Below are 26,670 nucleotides of genomic sequence, written 5' to 3'. Positions count from 1 at the left end.
TCCTGGGCCCTGGCCAAAAGGGGCGATGCCACCTGCTCAGCTCTTCACAATGGCATCTGAAGGCAAAAGTCTGTCCAAACCTTACCTTTAATAACCTTAAAAGGGAAGTGCCGCGGTGTGGTGGTGAATCACAGAATCAATTCTGAAAAACAGCACTTCCAGGCCCTTGCCTTTAAAAACTTCTTAAAGGCAAAGTGGACAAGTGCAGCAACTAAGAGCCAGCACGTTTTAGGAAAAGTCTCAAAGAAGCGTCTCCGTGTCTTTACCTTTAAGGATTTCTTAAAGGTGAGGCGTATCGGCGCAGAGTACAAAGGTGAACTGGAAAGGGGCCTACGAAGCACTTTCCAGTTCTCGCTTTTAGGATCTCTTTACAGGAGAGGTGGTCAAGCGTGACTTAATAAAAGTCAAAATGGCTCGCGGAACTATAGCCCGTCCTGCCCTCCAGAAGCCGCCTGGCCCTCCGGCCGCAGCGCGCCCGCCCGCAGGTCTGCGTCCTCGCCTTCTAGGCGCTCAGGGGCGGGGAGGTAGCCAGGGCACGCGCGGTGGCGGGGCTGGGGGCGACGCGCGCCGGCGGCTGGGCGCCCTGGGCGTTTTTGGTTTCCTAGACGGTCTTCGCAGAGGAAGCCGGACGGGGGGCGGGGCGGGGCGAGGGGGCGAGCGGAGGGCGCGGTGACCATGGCGACCGCGGCTCAGAGCACGGAGAGGTCGTGACACGACCTGGAGCGCTGCTTGAAGAACTTGGCGTTGCGCGGCACCAGGTTGGCCAGGAAGCGCTTGGCCTTCTTGGTGAGGCTCTCGCGGCGCGCGGGCGGCGGGGGGCCGTCGGGGCAGCCCCACTCGGGCCGCGGGCCCCCGGCGCGGCTCCGGCCCCGCCGCAGCCGGATCTGGCGCACCGCGCCCTCGAAGAGCTCCCGCGTGTTGTGGTGCAGCGCGGCCGACGTCTCGATGTGCTTGCAGCTCAGGGTCCCTGCCAGGTGCCGGCCCTCTGCGGGAGGGGACCGGTTGAGGCGCCCGCGGGCTGCACTGGGCCCGGAGCGGGGCGGGGCGGGGTGGCGGTGGGCCGGGGCGGGGGGGGCGGGGCGGTGCCCCGGGTGCAGCAGAAAGGGGTCGCGGCCGGTGAATCTCAACGGAGAACAAGGCAGGGATCACGTAGAGGGCGGTGGTGGTGCCAAGGGGAGGAGAGAAAGGGGCCTTGGAGAAGAGGTGAGGCGTAAAGAGAAGGGGTTCTCGGGCCCTAGGCATGGGCATTGAGAGTCTGCCCTTAGCCTGCTAAAGGCTAAATTAGGCAGTTGTTTGTGCACCGGGAGGGTAAAAGGGCCCTGTGGAAAGGAGGCGACCTGGAAGGGAGAGGGTCCCCTGAGATTGCAGGTATGATGAGGTACAGGATACTCACCCTCCAGTGAGACCTCCCGGGAGCGGGCCAGGTCGCTCTTGTTTCCAACGAGGATGACAGGGAGGTCGTGGTGGGGCCTCCCAGCCCGCAGCCTAAGTAGGGTCTCTGGAACTTTGGAGAAGCTTTGTCGGTCGGTGACTGAGAAGACGATGAGAAAGGCATCCCCGGTCTGAAGGCAGTGGTCCCGCAGCCACCCCCCTGCGTCCCCCTGCATATGGGCAGAGAGTGGTGGAATGTCAGGGCTGGAGGTGTGGGAGCACCTGCCCAGCACCTGCATCTCAAGGATGAGGCATCTGGATGTGAGGGAGAAGCCACCTGCCTAGGACCGCGGAGCTAGTTATGGCAGAATCTCCATACCCTGGAGTGTGCTTGTGGAGGAGTGGGTGGTTTATAATGTGAGCCCCACATGGGAGAATTGGGGACACAGGCTCCTAGATTGGGGTAGCCCATCCTACTTTCTTATGCTTAAGTGCTCATTGTAACAGTGAATGCTCTTCAATTGTATGTAATCTGGCCTCTCATTTCTATGTAGTAACCATTTATGTTCAGATATTCACAAATCCTCACTTTTTCCCCTTCCCTGATATTCCAGGCCCTGAGCTCTTGTCCTGTCAGATCAGACTCTTCCAGACTGGAAAATGTATGGATGGGATTGATTTCAGGGTATTCAGCCTGGCTCACAGCTGCAGGGTTTGTCAAATTCAGATCCTAACTTCCCTCTGGGTCAGAAGTCCTGGAAAGAAAGCAACACTCAGTGCCATGGCATGCGCATTGATGTGGGCCTTTGCTCTGGGAGAGGATACATGTGAAAGGTTAGGTTCTAGTACATATTGGAACCAGGGCCTACAGTGCCACCAGCCTTCAGCCACGCTCTGCTCCTCCCCAGCTCTCCTAGGTTCTCACCTGTTCCCAGATGTCATAAACAACTAGAGTCACTTCCTCCTTATCCACCATGATGCGTCTTTCATAGGTGTCCTCTGTTGGGAAATAAGGACAGGGAATAGAGCCCGTTAGGAGGCTCCCCAACACTTGTGAGACCTGGTAACCAGGGGCATTCCCTCCAGGGAGGTAGCCGCAGCAAGCACTGGAGCAGTTTCTCTTAGGTTCTGGCCTCCAGGGGCTGCTCATGCCTTGAGCTCTTCCATCCCTGACTAGGGCTCCACAGGTGCCCTTGACCCTTACAGGGCTCCCCCAAATACCTGGGTTCTCCGGCTCATGAGCACTGTCTCCCTGGAGACCACCGAAAGTGCCTGCTAGGGTGCTCTTGCCCACGCCGCTCTCCCCTACCAGCATGACCTTGAAGATGCCATCCTTTTGGGTGGGGCCTGCCTCCCCTGAGCCCAAGGAGTCAGAGGAACCAGAGGATGAGGCTTGAGGTGGCCAGTCAAGTTCATCTATGGCCTGGGCGCGCCGCAGCTGGTGCTTGTAGGGGACAGGCATACTGCCTCTTCGTCTGGGGGCCCCTGGGGCAGGGGGTGGCCCACCCCGGTCCAACCCTGCCAACAGCTTCTCTGTCTTCTCCAGCAGTGAGGCATCTGTTTCTGGGGGGGCAAAGAGAAGGAAGCTATGAGTGGGGGTATGCCTAGCCATCTAGAGGGCTCAATCCTGTCTGCTCTGGCCTCAGAGCCCCAGTGGATGACCATGACCCAGAAGGAGCTGAGAATATTTGGTCTGACCTCTGACACTGAACTCCCCCAGAAGCCTGCACTGGTGGGTCTCAAAGGAGCCGACTGAAGGCTTACCTAATGTGGTTCCAGCCACAACCTGTTCAAAACATGCCCCATGCAGGGGTGGCACGTGTGCGCAGGCTCGCACACCCACTCAGGCCTCACGCTGACACACAGGCACACCCCCAGACTAGGCCTCTGGCCTGGGGGGCCTGCCCCTCCTTCCACCAAGAGGCCCTGTCTTCTACTGCTTCTGGAACAGGTAGTCCCCCCAAATGGGGAGATGTGAAGGGGATGAGAAGCTGCCGCTGCTGCCCTGGTTCTGGGGGGTGGGTAGTGGTAGAGCCAAAACTTCGTGGGGAGCCTGTTCTCAGGGAAGGGTCTTTTCTCCTTGTGATGTGTTCGTTGGGCTTCCCCAACCACCCCCCCAGCCGAGTGTGAGAAGAGCTGCCTCTTCTCATGGCCCGGTAGGTAGGTGAGCATCCCCCAGGGCATGGTTGTGTGTGAGAATCTTTTTGCATCTCTGGCAGTCCCTGGAGTCCCAGAGAATCTTCTGTGAGGTAGAGGGAGGGAGGGAGTGGGGGAGAGAGGGATAGCGGAGAGCGGGAGCATGAGCGAGAGGGAGAGTGACAATGCATGGGTCAGGGTAACTGGAGGAAGAACGACAGACACAACAAAGGGGGATGGCGAGAGGCTGGAAATAGCCTAGGATCAATACTTGGCTGGCAGCCAGGGCCTCCAAGAGCCAGTGAAACCCTTCCAACAGGTCCCCAGGGCAGCCCCCAGCCTGTGATTTCCAGGCTGGTGGGCTGCCCCTTCCCTTTCCCCCATCCCTCCTGCCCATCCCAGCCTCTTGGGAATGAGGCTGACCTAGGGGCTGAGCACCAGTTTCCCCAGCAAAGCCCTGGGAGTGATGGGGGGAGGGGGCATCTGGGCAGCACCCCCGCGGCCCCCAGCCCAGCCCAGCCTCAGTCCTGGTGTGAGCGGGAGGCTTCCCCACTTCCTGAGTTGCTCTTCCCCTTTGCTGTTTGGGTTCAAGCTCCGTCAACCCTCAGTTCTGACCTCCCCACCAGAGCTTCAGCTCCCACCCCCATGGTTTCAGCTGGAACCTGCCCAGCTCAGCCCTCACCTGGTGTGGGTGTCCCTGGGGGGGAGGCCCGGTGGCTGCCGGAGGGGCAGAGTGCTGTGGTTTCTGTGTCCGTGTCCATGTCGGTGTCAAGGTCCGTGTGCATCGGTGTGCGTGTGTGTGTGCGTGTGCAGCCCCGCGGCTTGCAGTACCCACTCCCTCACTCAGCAGCACTGTCAGCTTTTCCCTTAAATACCACCCCCATGCCCTCCTCCCCCCCACACCTGGGGAAATTGTCCCGCCCCCTGATGAGGTCACACATGCTAATGAGCAGTGATGTCAGCGGGATTCCCTCCTTTCTGCCTCCCCCTTCCTTTGTGTCGCTTCCCTCTGGGAGCACACACACTGCGGAGTCTGGTTTCGACCAGAACGAAGTCAGAGGGGCAAAAGAGACAGGGGTTCAGAGAAGCGGGGTGAGGGCTCAGCGGGTAAGGGAGCGGAGGATGGCAGGAGGCAAGGACCCAGGCACTGGGAGGTCTTTCTCCAGGAGCGGGGACTGTGCGTCATTTGTCTGTGGACTCCCCGCCTCCAAGCCGTGTCCAGCTCAGAGTGGGTGCTCGGTGGCTACATGGAGGGCCTAGAGGCAGAAACCAAGAGATTCAGGGTCACCCTGGCACCAAGCTTCCCCATCACCCTCTCCTTCCCCATACCACCCCTTCTGGGCTAAAAGACCCATCACGGTAGCCATTTCCCAACTTGGTCCCTAGGCAGATGGGGGCTCTGAAGAAGGAGCGATGGCTGCCTGGTTCCGGCAGCTTCATTTTGTCACTAGGTTCAGGCGGGTGCAAACCATGTGGGGACTGCCTCCCCTTCTCTCGCGCCCTGCCAGGCCCACCAACCTAGTGCTAGGGGAGATTGAGCTAAGCCCTCTAGAAGTTCCCTGTCCCCACTCTCCTGCTCGCTGGGGCACCACCAGCCCTCCAGGGCTACACGACGATGGCTACCTCTTTCTCAGGATGGCTTTACAGCTCCTTTTCTGCCTGGGTCCCTTTCCCTTCAGGCTCCAGCTCTTCTCTTTTCTTCCTGACGCTGCAAGCACCCAAACAGACCTTCCAATTCCCTGGCTCGTTCTCATCCCGTGTTTGTTGCCAGGTGCTGCGCTAAGCACCTTCCTGCTTTCTCTCCTGTCATCCTCCTGACCTGAAGGCTCAGAGTGGTAGGTGGCTGGCCTGTCCCCAGATCGATCGTGCAGTTGGAAAATGGGGACACCAGGATTCCCACCCTGATTTTTCCAATACCAAAGGCTGTTTTTCATCTGCGATGCTGCCTTCTTTGTCTTAAATATTCCAACTGTCTCCTATTATTGGGAACGGTCTGTATGGTAATCTTCAGTGGGCTCCTCCAATGGAAGAGACGAAGAGTAATCTTGGACTGATGTGCACTGACCACTTATCTGGAGGTGAACTGCAGGGCAACGTTCGGGGTCTAGGGGAGACAGAAAGGACTCCTGAGCAACCACCATACTTACGCACTTTACTCAGTGGAGACTCTCCAGTCCTCAGTCACAGCCCACTTGGCCTTCCTTATTCACAATTTTAGTATGTCCCTGTGTGTTCCCATACATTTAGAGTAGCAAGGGACCCCTGAAAGCCTGATAGCAAGGGAAGTAACGCTACAAAAAACTTTGAAAGCAGTCAGAAACATTTAAAAAGTGGTTGGAGGGCATTGGGCAGAAAGGCAAACAGCATCCCTGACAGTGTTACAGCCTCTAAAGATTGCTATAGAGAGGCCGCTGGTTTCTCGGAGTGATCCTCAGCTCTCCAGAAAAATGTATATTCTATCGCAGATGTGCTGAAGAGGAGTATGTTTAGAATGATTTCCTTCCAAAATGAGTTTTAAAAGTTTTTAATTGTAAAGGGGTGAGCTTCACATATCTGGAAAACTCACTTAGGTGGTTGGATTCATTTCTAGGATACTAGATGAGAGTGAGTCAGGGCACAGCTGATCCCAGTGGGACTCAGCCAGCCTTGGGTCCTAGGAGCAGGCTGGGTTACACCTTGAACCACCGTCTCTCTTGTCCCACTAGTAAGAGGTTGTGCACTGGCCCCTGTCCCAGCTTCCTCAGGAATGGGAGGTCCTGTGGAATGGTGGGGCAAAGGTGAGATTCGGAACTGAACCAACCCAGGTTTAACTCTGCGTCTCTGTCGAGGCTGGGCTAGTCTCATCACTCCTCTGGGACTGCTCCTAAACCTGTGAATTGGGTTGATGATGCTCATGGCACAGCCTTGTTATGAGGGTTCGCTATGCCTGAAAAAGGATCTGGCACTGGGCAGGTTACCAACTCTCTTGTGCTCCCACAACCTCAGGCAGTGTGGCTGGAGGTCCCTCTCCCCTCCCAGCAGGGCCTGGAGCTTGGTTCAGATCGATTCTCAAGGACTGAATTCTCGTCTGTGCTGTTATCTCAGATTCCCAGGCTGATCTCCATCTCATGCTGAGAACACCTCCCTCCTCCACAGCCAGAGCCTTGGCAAGAGTCCCACACCCTGATACTGGGTACTTTGGATGGCGGTGTCTCTGTCCTGATAGGGTGTGAGGTGGTCCCGTTTCTTTTTCCTTAGGCCACGGTGCAAGTAAACTTGGGTGACTGCTCCCCAAGGCTCCACCTCTCCTGGGTGGGACCCTCTTAGTTTCCCCATGCTGCCCGCACAAGGCTAATCCCCTGTCTCCACCAACCTGGGGCTTCACCGTGCCTGACACAAGTAGTGTTACCCCTTGCACCTCCTAGAGCATACACCCAGCACCTAGAGAAACTTCTTTTAGACTCAGGAATCCAGACACACAGCCCTTTCCAGTGAACTCTACCCTCAGGTCTTCCCCCTCTGGCTTTCTGAAGCATTCCACCCTGAGGAGCATTCTTTTACCTTAAATCTTTGTCCACATTCAAGTTACAAATACCACCAGGAGGTAAAAGGTCTGGAGCAGGACAAGGGATGAAGCTATCGGCTGAGGGTTTTTTTGGGGGGTGGCTATGAAGAAGAGAGGAGCAAGGGAGAGGCATAGACCACTGATGGGGAGGTGTGGGAGGGAAATCAGCACTCCCTGCTTCCCTGGGCCTGACACTGGGGGAACTCAGGGACTCTTAGCACTTGGGAAGGCCCAAAGGGGTTAGAGTACACAAGGATGGGGATTTCTGAAGGCCCTTTCCCAATCTCTGGAGAGGGTCTGGAGTGAAAGGAATCTGGCTCTTTCCCAAGTCAAGATCCCATGATCCCACGACTGTACCACATTCACCCTCTGCCACTTCCCTAGTCTCTTGCTCCCTGGGAGGAGGAACATGCAGTTGGTGCTAGGTGTGAGGATGCTAACAGGCTGTGATCAACAGGGCCCCTCCACCAGGGGGTGGGAAGAGGGCAGGCCTGCCAGGAAGGGTGAGGGTGAGCCTGACGGGAGTCTGCTTCTGTTGGGGAATGCCTTACTTCCGCTTGTAGGGCACCATGCCCACCCCCATGGACTCCGACTGTATCCTTTGTCCCCGTTTTCATTTCAAACTCTGGGACAGCTTCTGTCACTTCACTCACCAGAGGCTGGGCTCTAACGTTTCTCACAGATTATTCCCTCCTCCATCACCTTCTCCAGCTCTTTAACTCCGGCCACTGCTTACACTCCCGCCCCTTTTCTCAGGTCTGGGGTCCAGCCTCCAGCCCTAGTCCTCACAGCAGCTTAGTTTGCTTATCCTGTGGATGCTCACCCTTCCGAGAATCCACAACTCTATTCCAACTACTGACAACATTCTTTAGAGTCTAGTTTGAGCCCTCTTCTAGGAAGACCCTTTGGATTTGGTCAAAGTGATGCCAGCATCTTCAACCCCGAATGTTTATGATTTTTCTCTCGATTTATCTTTGTCTGCTGTGAGGCATCCTGGCTGACAGTTCATCTGTCTTGCCTAAGCCAGACTGTAAGTGCTTGGTGGGGGTGGAAGGTGGAGGCCAGGAGTCGTGGCTCCTATGTTCCATTAGGGACATTCTGCTTCTGTGATCTGTGCTCTGGGAGGACTCCATAAATGGGAACCTTCCCAGCTACAGGGCCCAGCTGGCTCACCAGACTTCTGGCCTGGCGGTGAGTAAAGAGGCTTGGTGCTTACCGCTGGTGTCACTCACCGTAGAGCTGAGCCCCAGGGGGGTAGGTGGGGTTGGTGGGGAGAATTGGTCCTTAGGGTTCTTGGAACTTTCTTACCCTCTGAGCGGTATAAAAACCAAGGGTGTGTGGTTAGTAGGAGGAGGGCAGGAGTGGGAGGGCAGACCAGAGGCCTTGGTAGGGAGGAGCACCATGAGGCGAGTATCAGCTGAGATGGGTAGAGACAGGGCTCCGGTCATAGCTCATTTACAAAAATCTGAAATTTCTTGTTCTTTTATTTTCAACCTTGACTTGCTGGGCAATGACCTAGCTATGGGACAAAAGCATTTTTTGTGCTCTTTTTATGAGCCAGGCCCCGTAGGAAGGATCACAGTTGGCAAAACCTCAGGCTCTGCCCAAATCCTTCCCCTGGGGGCTGGAGGTCTCCAGCCAACTGACATTCTGGTGCTTAAAGGCCACTTTTGGGGAGGGGTTTCATAAGGATGGAGTGTCCAGGCCCATGACCCTTTAAGAAATTTACTTTTTAAAAACAGCCACATGAGTGGTGGTGGTGTGGGGAGACGGTGGCGGTAGAGACTGTGGTCTCTGGGCATGGCAGAGGGAGCTCTGTGGGAGCCCCTTCCCCGCCTGAGAGATACCTAACTTTACAGCAGCTACACAGGGTCAACGGGAGGCTCACCGACGCCCCTCAGACGGAGGGCCAGGGAGGGAAGTGGGGGAAGGGAAGCGGAGCTGCCCTCTAAAGGGTTGTCGGCACTGCGACCGGAGCCCCCGAGGGCGCCAGGTCACCTCAGGCTAGCAGTGGCTCGTCCTCCGCTTCCACCACCCAGAGCCCTGGCTCAGCCAGTGGCAACAGAAGCACGTCATCTTCGTCCTCTGGAGACAGGGCTGTGGTATGGGGTTCAGGTGGGCTCCGAGCTGGTCCTGGGGGCCGAAGGCTAGGCAGGAGGCGGCCTCGCAGGGCCTGCACCACTCCAGACAACAGTGACGGCTCTAGGGGCACGGAGGGCAGTGGCCCCGGGGCCTCGGAGACAGTAGCAGGGGCCGGAGATGTGCTGGTGGATGGAAGGGGAGCCTTGACAGGCAGCGGGGGTGCTTGTCCCCCGTCCTGCCCACCCACCGCGCCCCCCTCACGGGCCGGACCTGTGCTGCCATCTAGAGCCTCAAGGGGAGCGGCAGAGGGGGTGACCTGGGATCTGGTCTCAGGGGTCCGGGCTGGGGGGTGGGCTCGAGGAAGCAGGCCCCAGCGGCGGAGACGGCGCACGAGCCGGCGCACAGAGCGGCCCCGCTGGCGGCGGCGGGCACCTGAGGCAGCCCCTGGAGTCACGTCCTGGCGCAAGATCTGGAGCAGTGAGCGCAGGTTGCCGAGCACTGAGTTCTGCAAGGACAGGAGGCAGGGCCTGGAGTCAGAGTCGTGGCGAGGGCCAGGAAGCTAAAGAAGGACGGTACGGTGGCAGTGCCCTGGGAGGCTTGGAAGCAGGAAGGACGAGGGCTGCGGGTCACTTACGTCGTTAGGGTTCTCCGTAGGGAAGTCCTCTACAGGCGGGATGGCGCCCTGGGCAATGAGCTGCCCGTAGGAGGGCGGCGCCTGCTGCTGCACAATCTCCGCCTCCATCCGGGACAGGGGGGCGAAGATGCTGGAAGGAACGAGGGCTGCTCAGCCACAGGCGGTGCCAGCCAGAGCAGCCTGTCCTAGCCCGGATGCGTCTCTTCCCTCTGCACCCAGGCCAGGACGACTGAGCGATGCCCTGGCTTTCCGAAAAGTCACCTGAGGTCCCCTCCTTCCTTGAGACTGCTTTCAGCATCTAGCCCCGTCCTCTCCTCAGAGGAGCACCCTGTCCCCTCCGCTGGACGAGTCCGGGAGCCAACCCATAAGCAGGGCGCCAGAACCCGGCCCCGGCGCGGGCACCGTCATGGTCCCGCCCTCGGTCCTCCCGGCCCGACGGCTGGCTGCACTCACTGACCTGTACTCCTGGGTGCGAATGGCATAGAGCTTGCAGGTGCAGCCCAGCGCGATGACCAGCAGCAGGCCGCACACCAGGCTGCCGATGACGGCGGCGGTAATGACCTTGCGGGGCAGGGCGTAGGAGCAGTCCCACTCATCGCTGCCGTCGGCGCAGTCTGGCTGCCCGTCGCACACCCACGTCTCATACACACACTTCTCGTCCCGGCAGCGGAAGTTGCCGGGCTGGCAGTGCCGGCAGCGTCTCTCGTCCGCTCCGTCGGCGCAGAAAGTCTGGTAGTTGCAGCGGTCGGCAGGCAGGTAGCAGGCGGTGGCCCCGGGCGTGCCGGCCGCCCCGCAGGGGAAGTGTCCGGGCGGGCAGCTGGGGCAGTTCTCCTCGTCCGTGCCGTCGGCACAGTCCCACGAGCCGTCGCAGCGCTGCGCCTCGCTGTAGCAGCGCTCCCCCAGGCCCTCGCTGGCCCCCAGGCCGGCGCCCAAGCCGCAGGGTCGATCCCAGGGCAGGCAGTAGCCCCGCACGTGGTAGGTGGCGTTGAAGCCCCGGCCACTGCTCCAGGCGACCGTGTGGTAGGCCACGGTGGCCTGGCCCGACAGCGTCTCCACGGTGACAGCCTTGCCGTTGCTGAAGTGGGTGAGGCTGCGCAGCAGCCGGGAGGGCCTGGGAGGCCCGGGGCCATCATACACGTGTACGGCGTCTCCGTAGCCCAGGTCCAGGGCCGTGAAGCGCACGGCCAGGCGCCGGCCGTCATGGGGGTCCAGCAGCCAGAGGCAGGACTGGGGGTGGGAGGCCGAGGCCGGGTGTGCGTAGCCCGGGGAAGAGAAGACCCCGTAAAAGTCTTCCAAGGTGTGATTGCAGGGGGGGGTGGGGACAGGGGCCGGGGTCAGGTCGGGGAAGGGGTCCGAGCTGCAACCTGCCTCATCAGAGCCATCGCCACAGGCGTCCACGCTGTCGCAGCGCTGGGCCAAGGGCACGCAGCGGTGGTTCAGGCACTGGAACTCCTCGGGCAGGCACATCAGCCAGTCTGCAGGAGGCACCGTGGAGAAGGGCTATGAGACACGGGAGCTGGGGGCATCCTCCCCTCCTCCCTGCGGCTTCTACTACCTGTTCTACTAGTCCCAGACACCTCCCTGTCCAGCATACCTTGGCTGTAGGAGAGCAGGAAGCCCTGGCCCATGGGTGCTCTGGCCCCGGCATAGCTGTAGGTGATGGTGACGTTGCCCCCAGGCAGCTGCAGAGGGCTGGCTGGTGCCTCACACAGGGAGAGCCGTGGCTGGAGAGGGGAGCGCAGGACTAAGCGCTCTGAGCCACAGGCCAGGTGCAGTTTTTGGAACCTACGGGGTGGAGGAGAGCAGGACGTGAGTTGTGTTTTTTTTTTTTAAGATTTTATTTTTAAGTAACCTCCACACCCAGTGTGGGGCTCGAACTCACAACCCAGACATCAAGAGTCCCACGCTCCACCCACCGCTCGGCCAGGCGCCCCATGGACGTGAGATATTCTTGACCACCGCTGGCTTCTTCCTCTCCCAATGCTGTCAGGTCTCTTCTACCCCAAGAAGCACAAGCCCCTGCTCATCCACAATCCAAATCCAACAGCCAAATGAACTCAGCCGAATTCCTTCACAGTCAATGGCAGTAGTCCTGACAGAGGCCAGCAGCAGCATGGCATTCTGATCCCTCCGCCTCTTCCCAGACTATCTTCCTTGCCCTTTCTGGGTAAATTCACGAGAGTGAACTCTGTGAAGCAAATAGCCAGGTACTTAACATGGGCCCCAACCCTATGGTCCAAGGTCGGAGGAGACTGGGGAGACTTATACAGCTTAAAAGATCTAGGGAGGCTGAGGAAGGTTCTACGCTAACTAGGAATAGCTTCTGAAACCCAGGCGAGGATGTGCAATGGATTGAAGGACTCCTCAGAGCAGCCACATTGGAGCCCAAGGACTGTTTCTAGAGTGCCTGCTGTCCTTCAGAGAGGACCAGAATCCAAAGTAGATGTCGGCCCCAGCTCGGCTCCAATTCACTGTGTCTGGGCCAGAACAAGCCAGGCTTTTAGGGCAGCCTCGGCCAAATCAAATTCTACTCTTTCTCCCGTTGACAGGGATGAAAACTCCATGGAGAAGTAGTTCTTGAGGGCTTTCCCATGGTGAAGGAGGGAGGGGGACGGAGGGTAATAGGGTCTTGCCCTGCTTCTCACCTCACTGTTACGGTCTGCTCCCTGCTCCCCAGGATAAGCCAGGTGCAGTTGGCAGGGGCGCTGCGGCTGTCCCGGCCCAGGGGCCTCTGTAAGGTGCCCTGCACTTCCAAGAGCACTGCCGGAGGGTCCTCACAGGCTGGAGAGAGAGGAAGGTAAGGACACTGGTTGAGAGCCCATTACTGTCATACCTCCTGCCCCCAGGCTTGAGGCCTCTAAGGGCCTGAGCTCTTTAAGAAGGAGCAGAGAAAGCCCCCCTCTCCATCCACACACCCACACCCACACTCTAGAATCATAGTCTTCAGTGGACCCCCTTCTTTCCCACATTTATTATAGCTTCACCTTAAATATCAACACCACAAACGATCTGAGGTCTGCTTTGTGCCAGCCACCGGGCCAGGAGGAACAGGAAATACTGTCTCTACAATCAGGGAGACTACATCTGGCTAGGGAGATCAACTATAGATATTTGGAAAAAAACCAAAATAGTACATAACGACCAGGTGAGAGCTCACACGGGGTCTGTTTCCCCGTTTGTAAAATAAGGATGGGTGATCTCCACTCTAAAACTATGACAGGTGCCAGAGGAATTCAGGGAAGAGAGAATCCTCATGGGTCTTCTCTTACTACCAAGCCCTTGGGGCCCAGGGGCATCCTCTACTCACCAGGATTTGGGACAATGATCCGGTCTGGATGTGCCAGAGCGCCTCCTAGAGGAAGAGCGAGAAAGCGCAGGGGAGTGAATCGCCCTTAGTTTTCTTCACCTGAGCAACTCAAGGAGGAAAGGTAGCCATCTGGGACTTCCGGGTAGTTTAAGGGAAGGGGCAGTGGAGCTGGGGGACGCTGCGCTGTGTGACCTCGAAGGAAGGTACGGCAGTACGGCCTGGGGGGTGGGCATGGCGATCTAGGGAAGCCCAAGGGAGGATGAGGGCTGAGGGGAGCGGCGGGCAGCTTCCCCGGGGTTGGGGCAGGCAGCGTCGGATGCGGCGGCAGGGACTGGGAGACACCCGCAGGCAGGGGAAGTGAGGGGCGGCAGAGCAGGAAGGCAGTGAGTGCCCGGGCTCTGTGACAGCCCTAGGGGCGGGGTGCCGGGTGAGTAGTCTCGTTTCGGTTTCTTACCCAGGAGGAGGAAGAGGAGGGTGGTGGGCAGCATCCTGAGCCGTCCGGAGGTGCAGGAAGAATCCCGGAGCTTCTGTCGTCTATCCAGTGGGGAGGCGGCGCCGCTCCGGGCGTCCAGGCCCCCCACTGCCTCCTCCCCGAGGGGGCTGCATGGCCCGGGCTCCCCCACCCGCGCTCTGGATGCCAGGGCTGGGGGCGAGGAGGGGGCGGCCGTCCGGGAGCAGGGGCGGTGCCTCTCTCCAACTTCGGAGTTGTTTTCCCCGGCCGCCGCCGCGCTCTCTCCCGAGGCCGGCTCCCGAAGTCCCGGGACTCGGTTCGAGGCCCGGCGCTGGAGCGCGCCCTCGCCTAGAGCCCGCCCGCAGGCCGCGAGCGCTCCTGTCCAGGCCCGGCCGCCACCTGCCGGGGCTTGAAGCCACTTCCTCTTCGGGCCAAACTTTGCCGACGGTCAGCCCCCAGGGCCGGCCCGGGCGCCGCACAACTTCTCCAGCGCGTCCAGCCGGCGGGACGCGGCAGGGGCGCGGGGGAGGGGGACGGGAGGCTCGGCCCAGCTCCCCGGCCCTCGCCCGGGCGGTACCCCTGCCAGCCCAGGGGTTGGAGGAGCCGGGGCGGAGGGAGGGGGCGGGTGACGAGCCTGGCCCCACCCCTGCCAATCAACGCGCGCGCCCCGCCCACCCGCTCGCCTTAACCCCTTTCCGGCCCTGCCGGGACTCGTCAGACCGGCCCTCGGCTAGGCGCTCTGCCTCTGCTTTGAACTCTGCTTTTTTTCGGTCCTTTCGGGGTGGCACGTTTGTTACAGGACACGTTGGTCAGGGGACCACTGCTTATTCCGTCACTGTCATGTCTTTCCTTTGGACCCTTAAGCTGTCAGTACTTTTCTTGTTCCAGTGTCTGAGATCCGGCAGCGCTTTTTGTCGTGAGCCTCTATTATAGCAATTACCACACGGTGCTATAACTATTTGTTTACTCCTCTTTCCCGCCTCCGCCCCGCCCCTTCTCTGGAAGCAGAAACTTCCTGTAGGTTGGGGCCTAGACTGTTTACCTTTGCACCCACAGGGTTTCTTTCCTGCTGAGACACAGTAAGAATTACCAATAAATGTACCTTCGCCACTTGCCGACTCTGTGATCTTGAGAAAAACACTTAACATCTCTGTGCTTCTTGATTGTAAAATGGGGTTAATAGTGCTGACAGTTGTCATCAACATTTACGGAGGTAATGCAAGTTGAGCATCTAGGAAGTGCTCTGTACCTTGCAACAATTATTATGATTAGTCACAGAAGATCTTTCTTATTTATGTGTGCTGCTATTACTTCTTATTCCTGTGGTACTGATAGGTAATATTAGTAAATAGTAACAATAGAAGAATTTGCTCTTTTAATCCTACTCACAGTCTTTGTGAGGTAGAAGCTATTGTTACTTCCATTTTACAGATAAGGAAACTCAGGCATAGAGAGGCTAAGGATTTTGCCCAAGATCATAAATCTAGTAAATGCTGAAACAAGGGTTTGAACCTAGGCGATCTGCCCTGGACAGAGTGTACATTTGGATCCTTACTACTCTCTCCTCTCTACAAATGGTACAAAACACTTTTTTATCCATGACATTTGTTGTTGGCATCCGTTTTGATATTTTCAAAATTGGAACCACAGCAGGGCCTGAAGCCATAGAGTTAGTCATAAAAAGGCCCTTCTTCCACTTGGACCTTGGTCCCGTGCCAAGGGATTTTGGTCCCTTGGTCTCTCTGTGCCCTCTGCTGTGCTCCCTCTCTGTACTCCCTCTCTGTGCAGCTCTAGGGATTAATGAGGAGTGAAATAGGATCCGGAGTGTGGAAAAGTATGTCGAGCAAAGGGAAGCAGAGCTAAGAGGTTGGAAAAATTAAAAATATTTAAGTTCTAAAAGTGATCATGGAGGTTTTAGTTGAGTGCTGACTATGTGTTCTCTATGCTTGGTGGATGCCTGGAATTCTTTTTTTTTTTTTTTTTTTTAAGATTTTATTTATTCATTTGAGACAGAGAACATGAGCAGGGGGAGAGGCAGAGGTAGAGGGAGAAGCAGAAGCAGACTCCCCACTGAGCGGGGAGCCAGAGGACAGTCATGAGATGATGAGATGTGGGGCTGGATCCCAGGACCCCAGGACCTGGAGATCATGACCTGAGCCAAAGGCAGCCGCTTAACCATCTGAGCCACCCAGGTGCCTTGGATGCCTGGAACTCTTAAGACTTCATTTGAACTTCAAGGAGCTTACTGTCTACTTGGAAAGAGAAATCAGATACACAAATGAAAGAAGCCAGAGAGCCATGAGGAGTACGCACGGGAGTGGGCATGTGGGGGAGTGAGGAATTTAGAAAGTAAGCAGAAAAGGTGGTAGTGAATTGGAAAGAGTTGTGGGATGCAGGGAAAGGAGGAAGGGAGCCCATGGTCTGGGATGCCCAGTAAATGAAAATTTGCCAAAAAATAAAGTCAAGATCTAGGCTGTTGGGAGCAATCATCATCATCAGGAAGAAATAGCATTAGGGTAGAAAAGAGTTTCATTCTATAAGTATTCGTTAGAGTGCCTTCCAAGGGCAAGGCACTAAACTAGACAGTGGGGGTTCATATTTAAGAGTGAATTCAAGCCCCAAAACGATAGGAAAAAACTAAAGAGGACATAGTTGCTTAAAATGAGTTTAAGTTTTAATTAATCTAGTGAGTTTAAGTGTCCGGGCCCATATAAATCACATCCTAGACCATCAGGTACATTTACGAATGAGCCTGTGGAGACGTTCTTGGAAATCTTTGAGGAATTTTGAGAAATAGTGGAAGTAGTGGAAAATGGGCAGATGTTTGGCTTTCAGAATGAAAGTATCGAACTTTGGTAGACTGCTTGCCTATGGCAGGCACTGTTCTAAACACTTCACGTGTATTATCTCAGTTAATCCTCACCACACCTCACCCCTAGGAAGTAGGTGTTATTTTTGCCCTCCTTTTATAATTGAGGAAACTGAGTCATAGGTAGGTCAGATAACTGGCTCAAGATGAAACTTCTAGCACGTGCAAGAGCCACGGTGCTATGGTCTGAATGTTTGTGTCCCCCAGCCTCCAGATTCATATGTTGATTTCCTAACCCCAGAAGATGATAGTATTAGAAGGTGGGCCTTCAGGACATGTTAAGTCCATGAGATGGAGCCCACAATGGGACCAGTGCCTTTTATAAAAGGGGCCCTAGAGAGATCCCTCCCTGTCCACTATGAGAGGACACGGTGGGGAGGTGTGGCGGTGAACCAGGAAGAGAGCCCTCACTAGCAGGTGACCACGCTGGTGCTTTGATCTTGTGCTTCTCAGTCTCCAGAACTGTGAGCAATAAATCTACCCAGTTGGTGGTATTTTGTTATAGCAGCCCAAATGGCCTAAGACAGAGGCTTGCTACTGAGAAGTTGGGGTGCTGTTGTAACAAATGCCTAAAAATGTGGAAGTGGCTTTAGACCTGGGGAATGGTCAAAAGCCAGAGGTGCATGCTTAGAAAAAGCTACCATTGCTGTGAGAGGACCATTAGGGGCGATTCTTGTGAAGGCTCAGGAGAGAGCTGTAACAGACCTCAGTCCCCTCAGATTACCTAAGTGGTAGTGCACAGGATGTGGATAGAAATATAGATGGTCAAAGTCACTCTGACTGGGTCCCAGATGGGGATGAGGGACATGTTAATTGGAAACTGGAGGAAAGGAGATCCTTGATATAAATTGGCAAAGAGCTTGGCCGAATTGTGTTTGTGTCCTAGTATTTGTTGGAAGGTAGAACTTGTGAGTGATGAAATTGGATATTTGGCTGAAGAAGTTTCTTTTTTTTAATTTCTTTATTTTATTTTTTGAAGATTTTATTTATTTATTTGACAGAGAGAGAGATAGCGAGAGAGGGAACACAAGCAGGGGGAGGGGGAGAGGGAGAAGCAGGCTTCCCGCTGAGCAGGGAGCCCGATGAGGGGCTGGATCCCAGGACGCTGGGATCATGACCTGAGCCGAAGGCAGACGCTTAACGATTGAGCCACCCAGGCACCCCTAAATTTTTTTATTCTTTTTAAAGTAATCTCTATACCCAATGTGGGGCGCAAACTCACCACCCCAAGATCAAGGGTCACATGCTGTACTGACTTAGCCAGCCAGGCGCCCCAGTTGGCTGAAGAAATTTCGAAGCAAAGTGTTGAGGAAGCAGCCTGGTTTCCCTTGAATACTTGCAGTAAAATGCAAGAAGAGAAAAATGATTTAAAGGGGGAATTGTTCATCAAAAAGGATGCAGAACTAAAAACTTGGAAAGTTCTTATCACTATCTAATATTCTATATATATTTTACTCATTTATCATGTTTATTGCCTGCTCCTCCCACAAGAATGTAAGTTCCTGGGGCGCCTGGGTGGCTCAGTCATTAAGTGTCTGCCTTGGGCTCAGGTCATGATCCTGGGGTCCTGGGATCCAGTCCTGCATTGGGCTCCTTGCTCAGCGGGGAACCTGCTTCTCCCTCTGCCTGCTTCTCCCCCTGCTTGTGCATTCTTTCTCTCTCTTTCTCTGGCAAATAGATAAATAAAATCTTAAAAAAAAAAAAAAAGAATGTAAGTTCCTTGGGGCAGGGATCTGTTTGTTTACTGGTGTATCCCCAGTGCCAAAAACAGCGTCTGACACAAAGTAGGTACTCGATAAATGTTTGCCGAATGAATGCCAGTCCTAGGCATCACACAGATTACATCTTTTAATTTGCGCAACTACTCTTTCAAATATTAGCCCCATTTTAAAGATGAGGAAATGCAAGCTCTGTAAAGTGATATAACTTGCCAGCCGCCAAACTAGTAAGTTGTAAAGCCTGGATTCCCACTTGGCTTGTGTAACTCCAGAGCCCTTGTTCCTAACCATCACGTGATACTACCTCTCTCTGTTCTGGAAGCTATGTTTTAAAAGATTGATACAATGGGGGCGCCTGGCTGGCTGAGTCGGTGAAGCACAAAGCTCCCCGGGTTGTGAGTTTGAGCCCCACATTGGGTGTAGAGATTACCTTAAAATAAAATCTTAAAAAAAAAAAAAAAAAAAGATTGATATAATGAATCAATCTAGAGGAGGGTGTTAGGACTGGTGAGGGGTCTCTAAGCCATGTCATATGATAAGCAGTTTATGGAACTAGAAAGTCTTTTCACCTAAAGAAAAGCTTAATTTGAGTGAGGGACTGAATATATGAAAAGTAGATCCAAATATTTGAAGAGCTATAGCATGGAACAAGAATTTGTTTGTTCTGTGCAGTCTGAAGGGCAGAGCCTGGAATTAAGAGAGCAAATAAGGAAAGTCAGTCTGAGGTAGGGTTGATGCAGAGGGCAGGGGTCCTGGACCTTCAGGATTCCTTGGCAGCTCTGTGAATTTCACATATCTTCCCAGAAAACAAGGGCAAAGAAGCTTCTAGAAGCAAGTTGTGTTCAATGCTAACATGAGGCCAACACAGTGAAAGCAGAGAGAAGACCTCAGGTGGGAGGAAAGCGGTCATGAGGGCCCTTTCAGGAGAAGTTTCAGTGCTCAATTCGTCAGCACATATACTAAAATGGGAACAATACAGAAAAGATTAGCAGGGCCCTGTGCAAAGATGACACAAATTCATGAAGTGTTCCATATTTTTATTGTACACCTAAAACTAATATAACACTGTATGTTAATTAAACTTCAATTGTTTAAAAAAGATTATTTGAGAGAGAGAGAGAGAACATGAGCAGTGGCGAGGGGCAGAGAGAGAGGGAGAAGCAGACTCCCCGCTGAGGGGGAAGCCCCAAGAAGAAGATAAAGATGGGGCTTGATCCCAGGACCCTGAGATCATGACCTGAGCAGAGGGCAAACATAACCTACTGAGCCACCCAGGTGCTCCCCCCTTTTTTTAAAGGAGAAGTTTCAGGGGCGCCTGGGTGGCTCAGTTGGTTGGGCGTCTGCCTTCTGCTCGGGTCATGGTCCCAGGGTCCTGGGATTGAGTCCGCGTCGGGCTCCCTGCTTGGTGGGGAGCCTGCGTCTTCTTCTCCCTCTGCTGCTCCCCCTGCTTGTGTTCTCTCGCTCTCTCTGTCAAATAAATAAATTAAAAATCTTAAAAAAAAATAAAGGAGAAGTTTCAGTAAATGTCTGGGTTGCCTCCACAGATGTGGAGTTTAGTTTAAAAAGAAATGACTGATTGGAAAAAAAAAAAAGAAAGAAAGAAATGACTGGTTGGGGTGCCTGGCTGGCTCAGTCAGAGAGCATGCCACTCTTGATCTGGAGGTTGTGAGTTCGAACCCCATTTTGGGTGTAGAGATTACTTAAATGAATAAATAACTTTAAAAAACTTTAAAAAAATGACTAGTGAAGGAATGCAGACAGCTGTTGAAAAACTTTAGCTTGACAGAAAAGGGGGATATGAAGGAAATCATTCAAGGCTGCAGCAATATCCAGGAGAGAGCTTTTCAAGATGTGGAAACTTCTGTGTTTGAAGGGAGTGGGGATTAAAGACCCTGCCATATGGTTATAGGAGCAAGTTTCCTTACACTTTGGAAAGAATGAGATGCTGGGTTGGAGACACACCTCGGAGGTTTGGAGCAACCTCAAATCATGTCCATTTTGGGGGTGTCTGGTAGATTACAAAGTTAAATACTAAGATGGTTTTGAAGATACTTAGTATATTTTATTAATTTTTTTATTTATTCATTTATTTATTTAGATTTTATTTTATTTATTTATTTATTTTTAATTTTATTTATTTATTTGACAGAGAGAGACACAGTGAGAGAGGGAACACAAGCAGGGGGAGTGGGAGAGGGAGAAGCAGGCTTCCCGCGGAGCAGGGAGCCCGATGCGGGGCTCGATCCCAGGACCCTGGGATTATGACCTGAGCCGAAGGCAGACGCTTAACGACTGAGCCACCCAGGCGCCCCTAGATTTTATTTTTTAAGTAATCATTAAACCCAACATGAAGCTTGAATTTAACAACCCCGAAATCAAGAGTCACATATTCTACTTGACTGAGCCAGCCAGGTGCCCCAATACTTGGTGTATTTTAAATGTTTCTATTTAACAAATGAAAACTCTTAGCATAAACACAGCAATAATATAGTGATAGTTACAAAATACCTACAGGCCTTTTTTTTTTTTTTTTTTTAAGTACAAGATTGAAGAGCCCTATAAATATGAGACTGGGATTAAAGGATCCTCCTGGGGTGAGGATGAGGTTAGGGTGGGGATGAGGTTAGGAGGATGAGTGCAGGTTAGAGGCGCCCCAAGAGGAGGCATGACCTCCAAAGGCCTCAGGGAAGTGACACAGAAATGCCCACTCTCGGATAAAGGAGGCAGGGAGGCCGGCTTGCCTTGGCACTTTGGTCAAAGCATTCCGAGGTCGGGCCCAGGGGAAGGGCATCGTGGAGCGATCAGTGTCTGAGGCGTCCACAGGGGGGCAGCGTGGCGACTCGGAGGAGCTCTGAGAGGGCCCCGAAGTGGCCCCTTACTTCCTCCCACACCCCAACTCCACTCCCTCTTCCTTCCCGTTGTTATTCGAGGGCTGCCCACCAACCCCCGCAACAGGGACAGCTGAGGGAAACTCTGACCTTTTCTTCTCTGCAGCTGGAAGGCTAAGGCTTGTCATCCTGTTGCGCCCATAGTCCCACCCCTTTAAGTACAGGTGTCCTGGGTGGAAACATGGAAAGTGGAGAGGGGTAAGGAACAGTCTGGCGCTATCCGGTATCCGTGGCCCGTGTCGGGGGCCTGGCTTGGTCCCTGCCTCTCAGGCTTGGTTCGCAGCGCCAACACCCAGCACAAGGGGGCGCTATCGCCCCGCAAACCCTGCCCGGCTGGTCTCTGCAGCAGAGCGGGGGTGGCCAGCCGGAGAGTGGGGTGGGTGTTCTTCTGGGCCCCTTGTCCAGCTTTCCTCCACCCAGAATTTAGATGCAGTTTTGTGCAGGCAAGGGGTGGGGGGCTCTGGAACACTGGCTGGTAAGGTAGAGGAGAGACTTTGGGGACAACTGGCAGGTGTCAGGAGGAGAGAACTTTGTGTGGGCCCCCCAGGCCAGGGTCCAGAGCATGCTGGCCTGAGGGTACAGCCTGAAGGACTGGTATTTCCAGAAGCGCTGGGTTAACACAACCCGATACTGATCACTCCCAGATTAAGGGCAGGCTGTGGGGGACACATGAGGAGGCCATAGGGACAAATGTTTAGGAATTATGAACCCATTACCTTGATATATTTTTCTTTCTTTTTTTAACTTTTTAAAGATTGAGGTGAAATATACAGTCAAGTTCATGAAATGTACTAAAACCTACAGCTCAATGATTTTTTACGTTACGTATACATAATACTTCTATACATATGTGTACAGTACTTATATATTCCCAGCTACAGCTGTTTGCTTGTGTAATTCACAACTTTCACTGGCAATTTAAGTCAACAAACCTTTTTTTCCCCTTTTTTAAAGATTTTATTTCTTTGTTTGTCAGAGAGAGAGCGCACAAGCAGGGGGAGCGGCAGGCAGAGGGAGAAGCAGGCTCCTCGCTGAGTAGGGAGCCCATTCGGGACTCAATCCCGGGACCCTGGGATCATGACCTGAGCCGAAGGCAGATGCTTAAATGACTGAGCCACCCAGGCGTCCCTTTAAGTCAACAAACTTTTTTTTTTTTAAGATTTTATTTATCTATTCATGAGAGACAGAGAGAGAGAGGGAGAAGCAGAGGGAGAAGCAGGCTCCAGGGAGCCCAATGCGGGACTCAATCCCAGGACTCGAGGATCATGACCTGAGCTGAAGGCAGACGCCCAACTGACTGAGCCACCCAGGCGTTCCTTTAAGTCAACAAACTTTTATTAAGGGACTCTTGCGTGCCTAGCACCATCCTACTCCTTTGTAAGGAAGCGAGGACAGAACGTTTGTCCCGTGGCTGTGGTGGGGTCAGTATTATTATGAATCATAGTCATTCCTTGACAGAAGTATCCCATCAGTGCCCTGGAGGGCTGTGGCAGGCTGTGTGATCTGCTTGCAGTGGCCATATTTTGGAATCCAAAGTGGGAGGAATTGTCTGCGATGTCTGAATACACTAACGCACAGAACCCCAGGAAGATAATATTATTGGATCCAGAATATACGGTCAGGGCAACCACACTCTGAGCACAGAGCCAGACACTGAGTGGCCAAGGAGAGCATTTTTGGGAATTGATTTTGCTCTCTGGCCTGGTGCTCCATGTCTCTGGAAGCTGAGCAAAGGGTGACGTCTTTGACCACAGGCTGGATCGAAATGAGCTGGAGCTTGTCGCGTGTGTGTGAATCCGCTAGGCCTTTGGAGGCACCAGTCTTTTCCCCTCCCTTGTGGTCATCCTGGCCTTGCCCCACGCACACCCCATCCTGCCCCAAATCAGGGAAGTGCCCCTATTGGGAAGTGAAGTGTGTGAGTAGGATGTGATCCATGGTGAGGCAGCTCCCAGACCTGGTCTGGTCCCTGAGTCAATGAGCTATTTCAGGAAGTCCTTCCGCCAATTCACTGCAGTGTGGACACCTCTTCTGGGCCATCTATTGCCCCTCCCCACTCAGGTGTGGGTCTGTGGGGGCAGGAAACTGGTCTCCTCCTCCTCTAAGCCACAAAGGGCCCGTTGGAGAAATAAGGTACCCTGGGGGAGCGGGGGAGTGCTGCCTCAGCATGGAGATAGTGGAAGCTGCTCCCTTGGGGTATGGCCACAGCCCTGCCCTGGGGTGCCCAATCCTGCCATAAAGGCCCTGGTTCCAGGACTGGTGAGGGACAGAGGAGGACAGAGGGGGCTGGGCCTGGCTGGGGAAGGCTGGCCTGGAAGGCGCTCAGCCTTCGGCCCTGGGCCAGGGTGGAAAGTATGTGTGTGAGCTCATTTGAAAGGTGGCTTCTGGCCAGTCAGGCCTGCCTCCTTTCCAGGCCCCAAGTGCCCAGCCCCCTTGAAGGCTGCCTCTGGGTCTCCCCAGTCTCCCAAGACTGTCTGAGGGACAAAGGCCGAAACCCCCAGGTTAGGTGTGCAGGCATTGGTCTCCTAAAGGAAGTTAATTCAGATTTGGGGGGTGGGTAAGAAGGGGGTACAGGGACTGCAGGACAATGGATTAGCCTTGACTGGGGTTCCCTTGGGGCCTTAGGGAACGAGAAGGCTCTCATCCTCCTAGGCCCTCGTCACAGCCATTCACCACCCCCATCCCTCCCCTAGCTGCTGCCATTCGTGCCACTCAGTCCTTCTGGCTTCTGAGTCCTTCCTGCTGCTTCCTTCCTTCCCTCAGAGTACCTGTTCCTGTCCCCCAAAAGGGAGGTGACTGCAGGCAAAGCGGGTTCCTGAGGGAGAGCCCTTCTGCTGCATTCCTACTCCCCATGCCGATGCTGCTGCATGGAACAAGAAGCAAGCACTCGTGGGCTGTCAGATCCCCAGAACACACACTACCACACATACCCAGCCACGCAGGGGCCACACTGGAAGAGACACCCAGAGACACGGGCAGAATCTACCTACACAGGGAAGAAAAAAAAAAATCAGACAGACCTGGGTTTTCATTTTGGACTAATGAGCTACGACCTTAAGGAAGTCTTATCTGGGCCTCAGTTTCCAAACCTGTAACACAGGGGTAATGGTCGTGCCTGTGTCATTAGGTGTCACGAGGACCTCAGCAAATGTTGGGTTTTTTACCACCTCCCTTTGGCTGGAAAGGGAAGTGGGAGTACGGAGGGGAAAGAGGACTGGGAAGTCTGTCAGCATGCAGAGAAGGGGCCTCAGGGGAGCGACAGTGAAGGACCAGCAGGGCTGGGCAGGTTGTGCGTGAGGGGTCACTCTGCTCAGTCCTCTCTTCTCTAGAGGGCCCAGCTCGTTCTTCGATCTTCCCTTCTCGTGTCGCTGACCCAGCACCTGGCTGGCAGCCTGGGAGGTGTGGGCCCCGCTGGTGGCAGGAGCCCTGGGGAAGGGAGTCTGTGGCCCCCCCCTCAAACGTGTGGGGTGCCGTGGTGGGCCGAGCAGTGCCTCTCCTCAGCGCTTGCCCCTGCTGCAGTCCCCTTTGAGGCTGCTTCCCTGGGTTCTGCCCAAAGCTCCTCGCAGATTCCCCTTGGCTCCCTCCTGGCTGCTCTAGCTCACATGTGCTGCTTTCGAATACAGGAACTTGGAACCTTAGAAACTGGGTCAGGCCCAATGGACAAAGTGGGGTAGGGCCAGTGAAAGCGGCCTTTTCAGGTCTCTCGGGAAGCAGCAGGGACCTCTGTTCTCCCCTCACCGTGCCTGACCCTGTGCGATCAGCAAGGCACCTCCCAGGGTCTCTGGCGGCCTCCCTGGGCTGGATCCTTCAGGCCCAGGGCACGTCAGAAGCACGGGACCTTGCCGGCCTCCACCCCACAATTCTCCCTGCTCCGGAAGCCTCTTCCACCTCTTTCCCCCTTTGTCTCTGGTCCTCCATTCCCATCTCTCCCCCTTGGCTTCAGAGAGCATCTTGTGATTCCAGAATCAGGGCCAAACAATTTCCTCGTGATGGGGAAACCGCACTCCAGCCGTGGCAGCCCTAGGCTCCCCCTCCTCTTCCCTCTGGCAGTCCCCCCCTCCCCAGGCTCCACGACTGGCTCCAGCTGTGTTTTGCAGAACTCCCACTGGATAACATCTGTAATTGCCTCCAGATGTGGGCCACAAAAACACAAAGGGGCCATGAGCTCATCTTTGAGCTCCTTGCGACATGCATAGCCCCCCGCCTCCCCCCAACCCCAAGACAACCCCTGACTTTCCCAGGCCAGCTTCCCTGGGTCACCATCCCCTCCGGTGAAGGTGGCAGGGAGGTGGTGTCCAAATCCACTGAGATACACAGGCTGTGCCGAACAGCTGTTGGCAGGAGAGGTGGAGGAGGCCAGGCATAGGGTCAGGGTCCCTGGCTGGCAGAGAGGTGGGGTACCCCTTCTGCCAAAGCAATCACACCAACCAGCCCTGAAGAGCAGTTGGATAGAAGCACTGGCCTTAGGTGGGGCCAGCGCTCTTGGAGGAAGGCCGAGGAGGGGGCCTGGGCTGGAGCCCAGGGAGGGCTGGGCTAAGGCAGGAAGGGAAGGGGAGGAAGAAAGAGGGCTGCTCCCCTTCAGCTGAGCTGACTCAGCAACTGAGCTATTCCTCCCCCCAGGCTGGTTTCGGAGGAAGGGTGGGTCGACAAGCCTGGGAACCCTGTCTGGGGCAGCAGTTTCGAAGAAACAAAGCCTTGTTATTCTTCCCTTCCGACCTGACCATCTTGCCTCTCCTGGGCAATTGGGGTGAGATTCCTGTTTTGCCAGAGACAGGCTGCTCTTAATTGGCCACGGGCAACTGTCTGTCCTTCCTGGGTGTTCCTTCTGCCCCTGCAGCTGGAGTCCCCCAGGTCTAGAAGAGGCTTAGATGCGGAGGGCTTGGGGTAAAGGGCCTGCCTGAGGTCAAAGATGATCCTGGGAGTTCCCAGCAGCAGAAAGAGAGGTCTGAGGAAACGGAGGTTCTGTGGCCAGATCACGGGACAGGGTAATGCAATTTAGGAAGATTTTCCGAGTGGCCTCAGCTTGACCACTTCCTCTTGCCTTTGCAGCTCTGGGCCTCGCAGGTAACCCCTTAGCTGAGTTGGGAGAGAGTGGCTGGGCTCTGTGGACCACTTCCCTGCCTCCATGGAGTAGGTATGCCCTCCTTCCCAGCTATGGCCCTGAATCCCCATTGTCCACCAAGAATAAACATATTCCTTTATGAAAAATACCGAAACCCCACGTCACAGAAAACACCGGTTACAGGCATGCTTTCCATTCACCTCTCTGAGAGAAGGCAGCCACACAAAGAATGTGAAACACCATTTATTCTTTGTGGAAAGGTTGAACAAGGTCAAAAATGTCCTTAGAGGGCACTGACCCAGCCCCGCCCTGCAGGTTCCTGGGGTCGGATGCCTCTGCCCCCCCCACCCCCACCCTTCCCATGCCCCTTGTTAACAAAAAGGAACGATTTGAAGGGAATTCATATATAATAATTATAATAAAAATATACATTAAACAAAACAAAAAAAAAACCCAAACAAGACAAATTTAGCCGAACTGCCAGCACCGTTCACCCCACACACCCCCACCCCCCCACCCTGACATCCCTCCCCTCTCCCTGCCCCCACAGGGTCTCACTCTCCCAAGTCCCCGGTACCATGACCACCTCTGGTGGCCAGAGGAGACTTTGA

General features: G+C 54.7%; 2 protein-coding genes and 1 non-coding gene across 4 annotated transcripts; 1 reads left to right on the top strand and 2 right to left on the bottom strand.

Moving 5' to 3' along the window:
- Positions 1-689: 689 nt before the first annotated feature.
- On the bottom strand, positions 690-4,347 carry REM2 (RRAD and GEM like GTPase 2). Its single transcript, XM_032404536.1, has 5 exons — positions 4,190-4,347; positions 2,593-2,934; positions 2,297-2,370; positions 1,394-1,601; positions 690-985 (listed from the first exon to the last, which is right to left on the bottom strand). The coding sequence occupies exons 1-5, from the start codon at positions 4,290-4,292 to the stop codon at positions 690-692; spliced, it is 1,023 nt and encodes a 340-aa protein (XP_032260427.1). The 5' UTR covers positions 4,293-4,347.
- Positions 4,348-8,502: 4,155 nt separating this feature from the next.
- LRP10 (LDL receptor related protein 10) lies at positions 8,503-14,125 on the bottom strand. Of its 2 annotated transcripts, XM_032404724.1 has the most exons (7): positions 13,529-14,125; positions 13,075-13,119; positions 12,413-12,548; positions 11,362-11,552; positions 10,225-11,242; positions 9,768-9,897; positions 8,503-9,638 (listed from the first exon to the last, which is right to left on the bottom strand). In XM_032404724.1, exons 1-7 carry the CDS (start codon positions 13,560-13,562, stop codon positions 9,051-9,053), a joined length of 2,142 nt encoding a protein of 713 aa, XP_032260615.1. In that variant the 5' UTR covers positions 13,563-14,125; the 3' UTR covers positions 8,503-9,050. The 2 variants fall into 2 exon arrangements, with proteins under 2 accessions (XP_032260615.1, XP_032260616.1); XM_032404725.1 differs by lacking the exons at positions 13,075-13,119; positions 13,529-14,125 and adding an exon at positions 11,684-11,955 and having other exon boundaries at positions 12,413-12,488.
- A 4,922-nt stretch (positions 14,126-19,047) lies between these two features.
- LOC116633477 lies at positions 19,048-19,151 on the top strand. Its single transcript, XR_004299740.1, has one exon. It is a non-coding gene; the product is annotated as a U6 spliceosomal RNA (small nuclear RNA).
- The last annotated feature ends 7,519 nt before the right edge of the window (positions 19,152-26,670 follow it).

The sequence above is a fragment of the Phoca vitulina genome, unplaced genomic scaffold, assembly GCF_004348235.1.
Source record: "Phoca vitulina isolate PV1807 unplaced genomic scaffold, GSC_HSeal_1.0 scaffold7, whole genome shotgun sequence".
Classification (NCBI taxonomy): Eukaryota; Metazoa; Chordata; class Mammalia; order Carnivora; family Phocidae; genus Phoca; species Phoca vitulina.
Note: the sequence above shows the minus strand (reverse complement) of the source record. Positions and strands in the feature narration are given on the sequence as shown.

Excerpts from the sequence above, each read along its gene's own strand:
- REM2 (XM_032404536.1), bottom strand. The coding sequence starts at position 4,292 with ATGCACACGGACCTTGACACCGACATGGACACGGACACAGAAACCACA. Across the intron at positions 2,371-2,592 it reads TCATGAGCCGGAGAACCCAG|AGGACACCTATGAAAGACGC; the intron begins GTATTTGGGGGA and ends ATTTCCCAACAG. Across the intron at positions 1,602-2,296 it reads TTTATGACATCTGGGAACAG|GGGGACGCAGGGGGGTGGCT; the intron begins GTGAGAACCTAG and ends GCCCATATGCAG.
- LRP10 (XM_032404724.1), bottom strand. The coding sequence starts at position 13,562 with ATGCTGCCCACCACCCTCCTCTTCCTCCTCCTGG. Across the intron at positions 12,549-13,074 it reads GATCATTGTCCCAAATCCTG|CCTGTGAGGACCCTCCGGCA; the intron begins GTGAGTAGAGGA and ends CTCTCTCTCCAG. Across the intron at positions 11,243-11,361 it reads CCTGCTCTCCTACAGCCAAG|ACTGGCTGATGTGCCTGCCC; the intron begins GTATGCTGGACA and ends TGCCTCCTGCAG.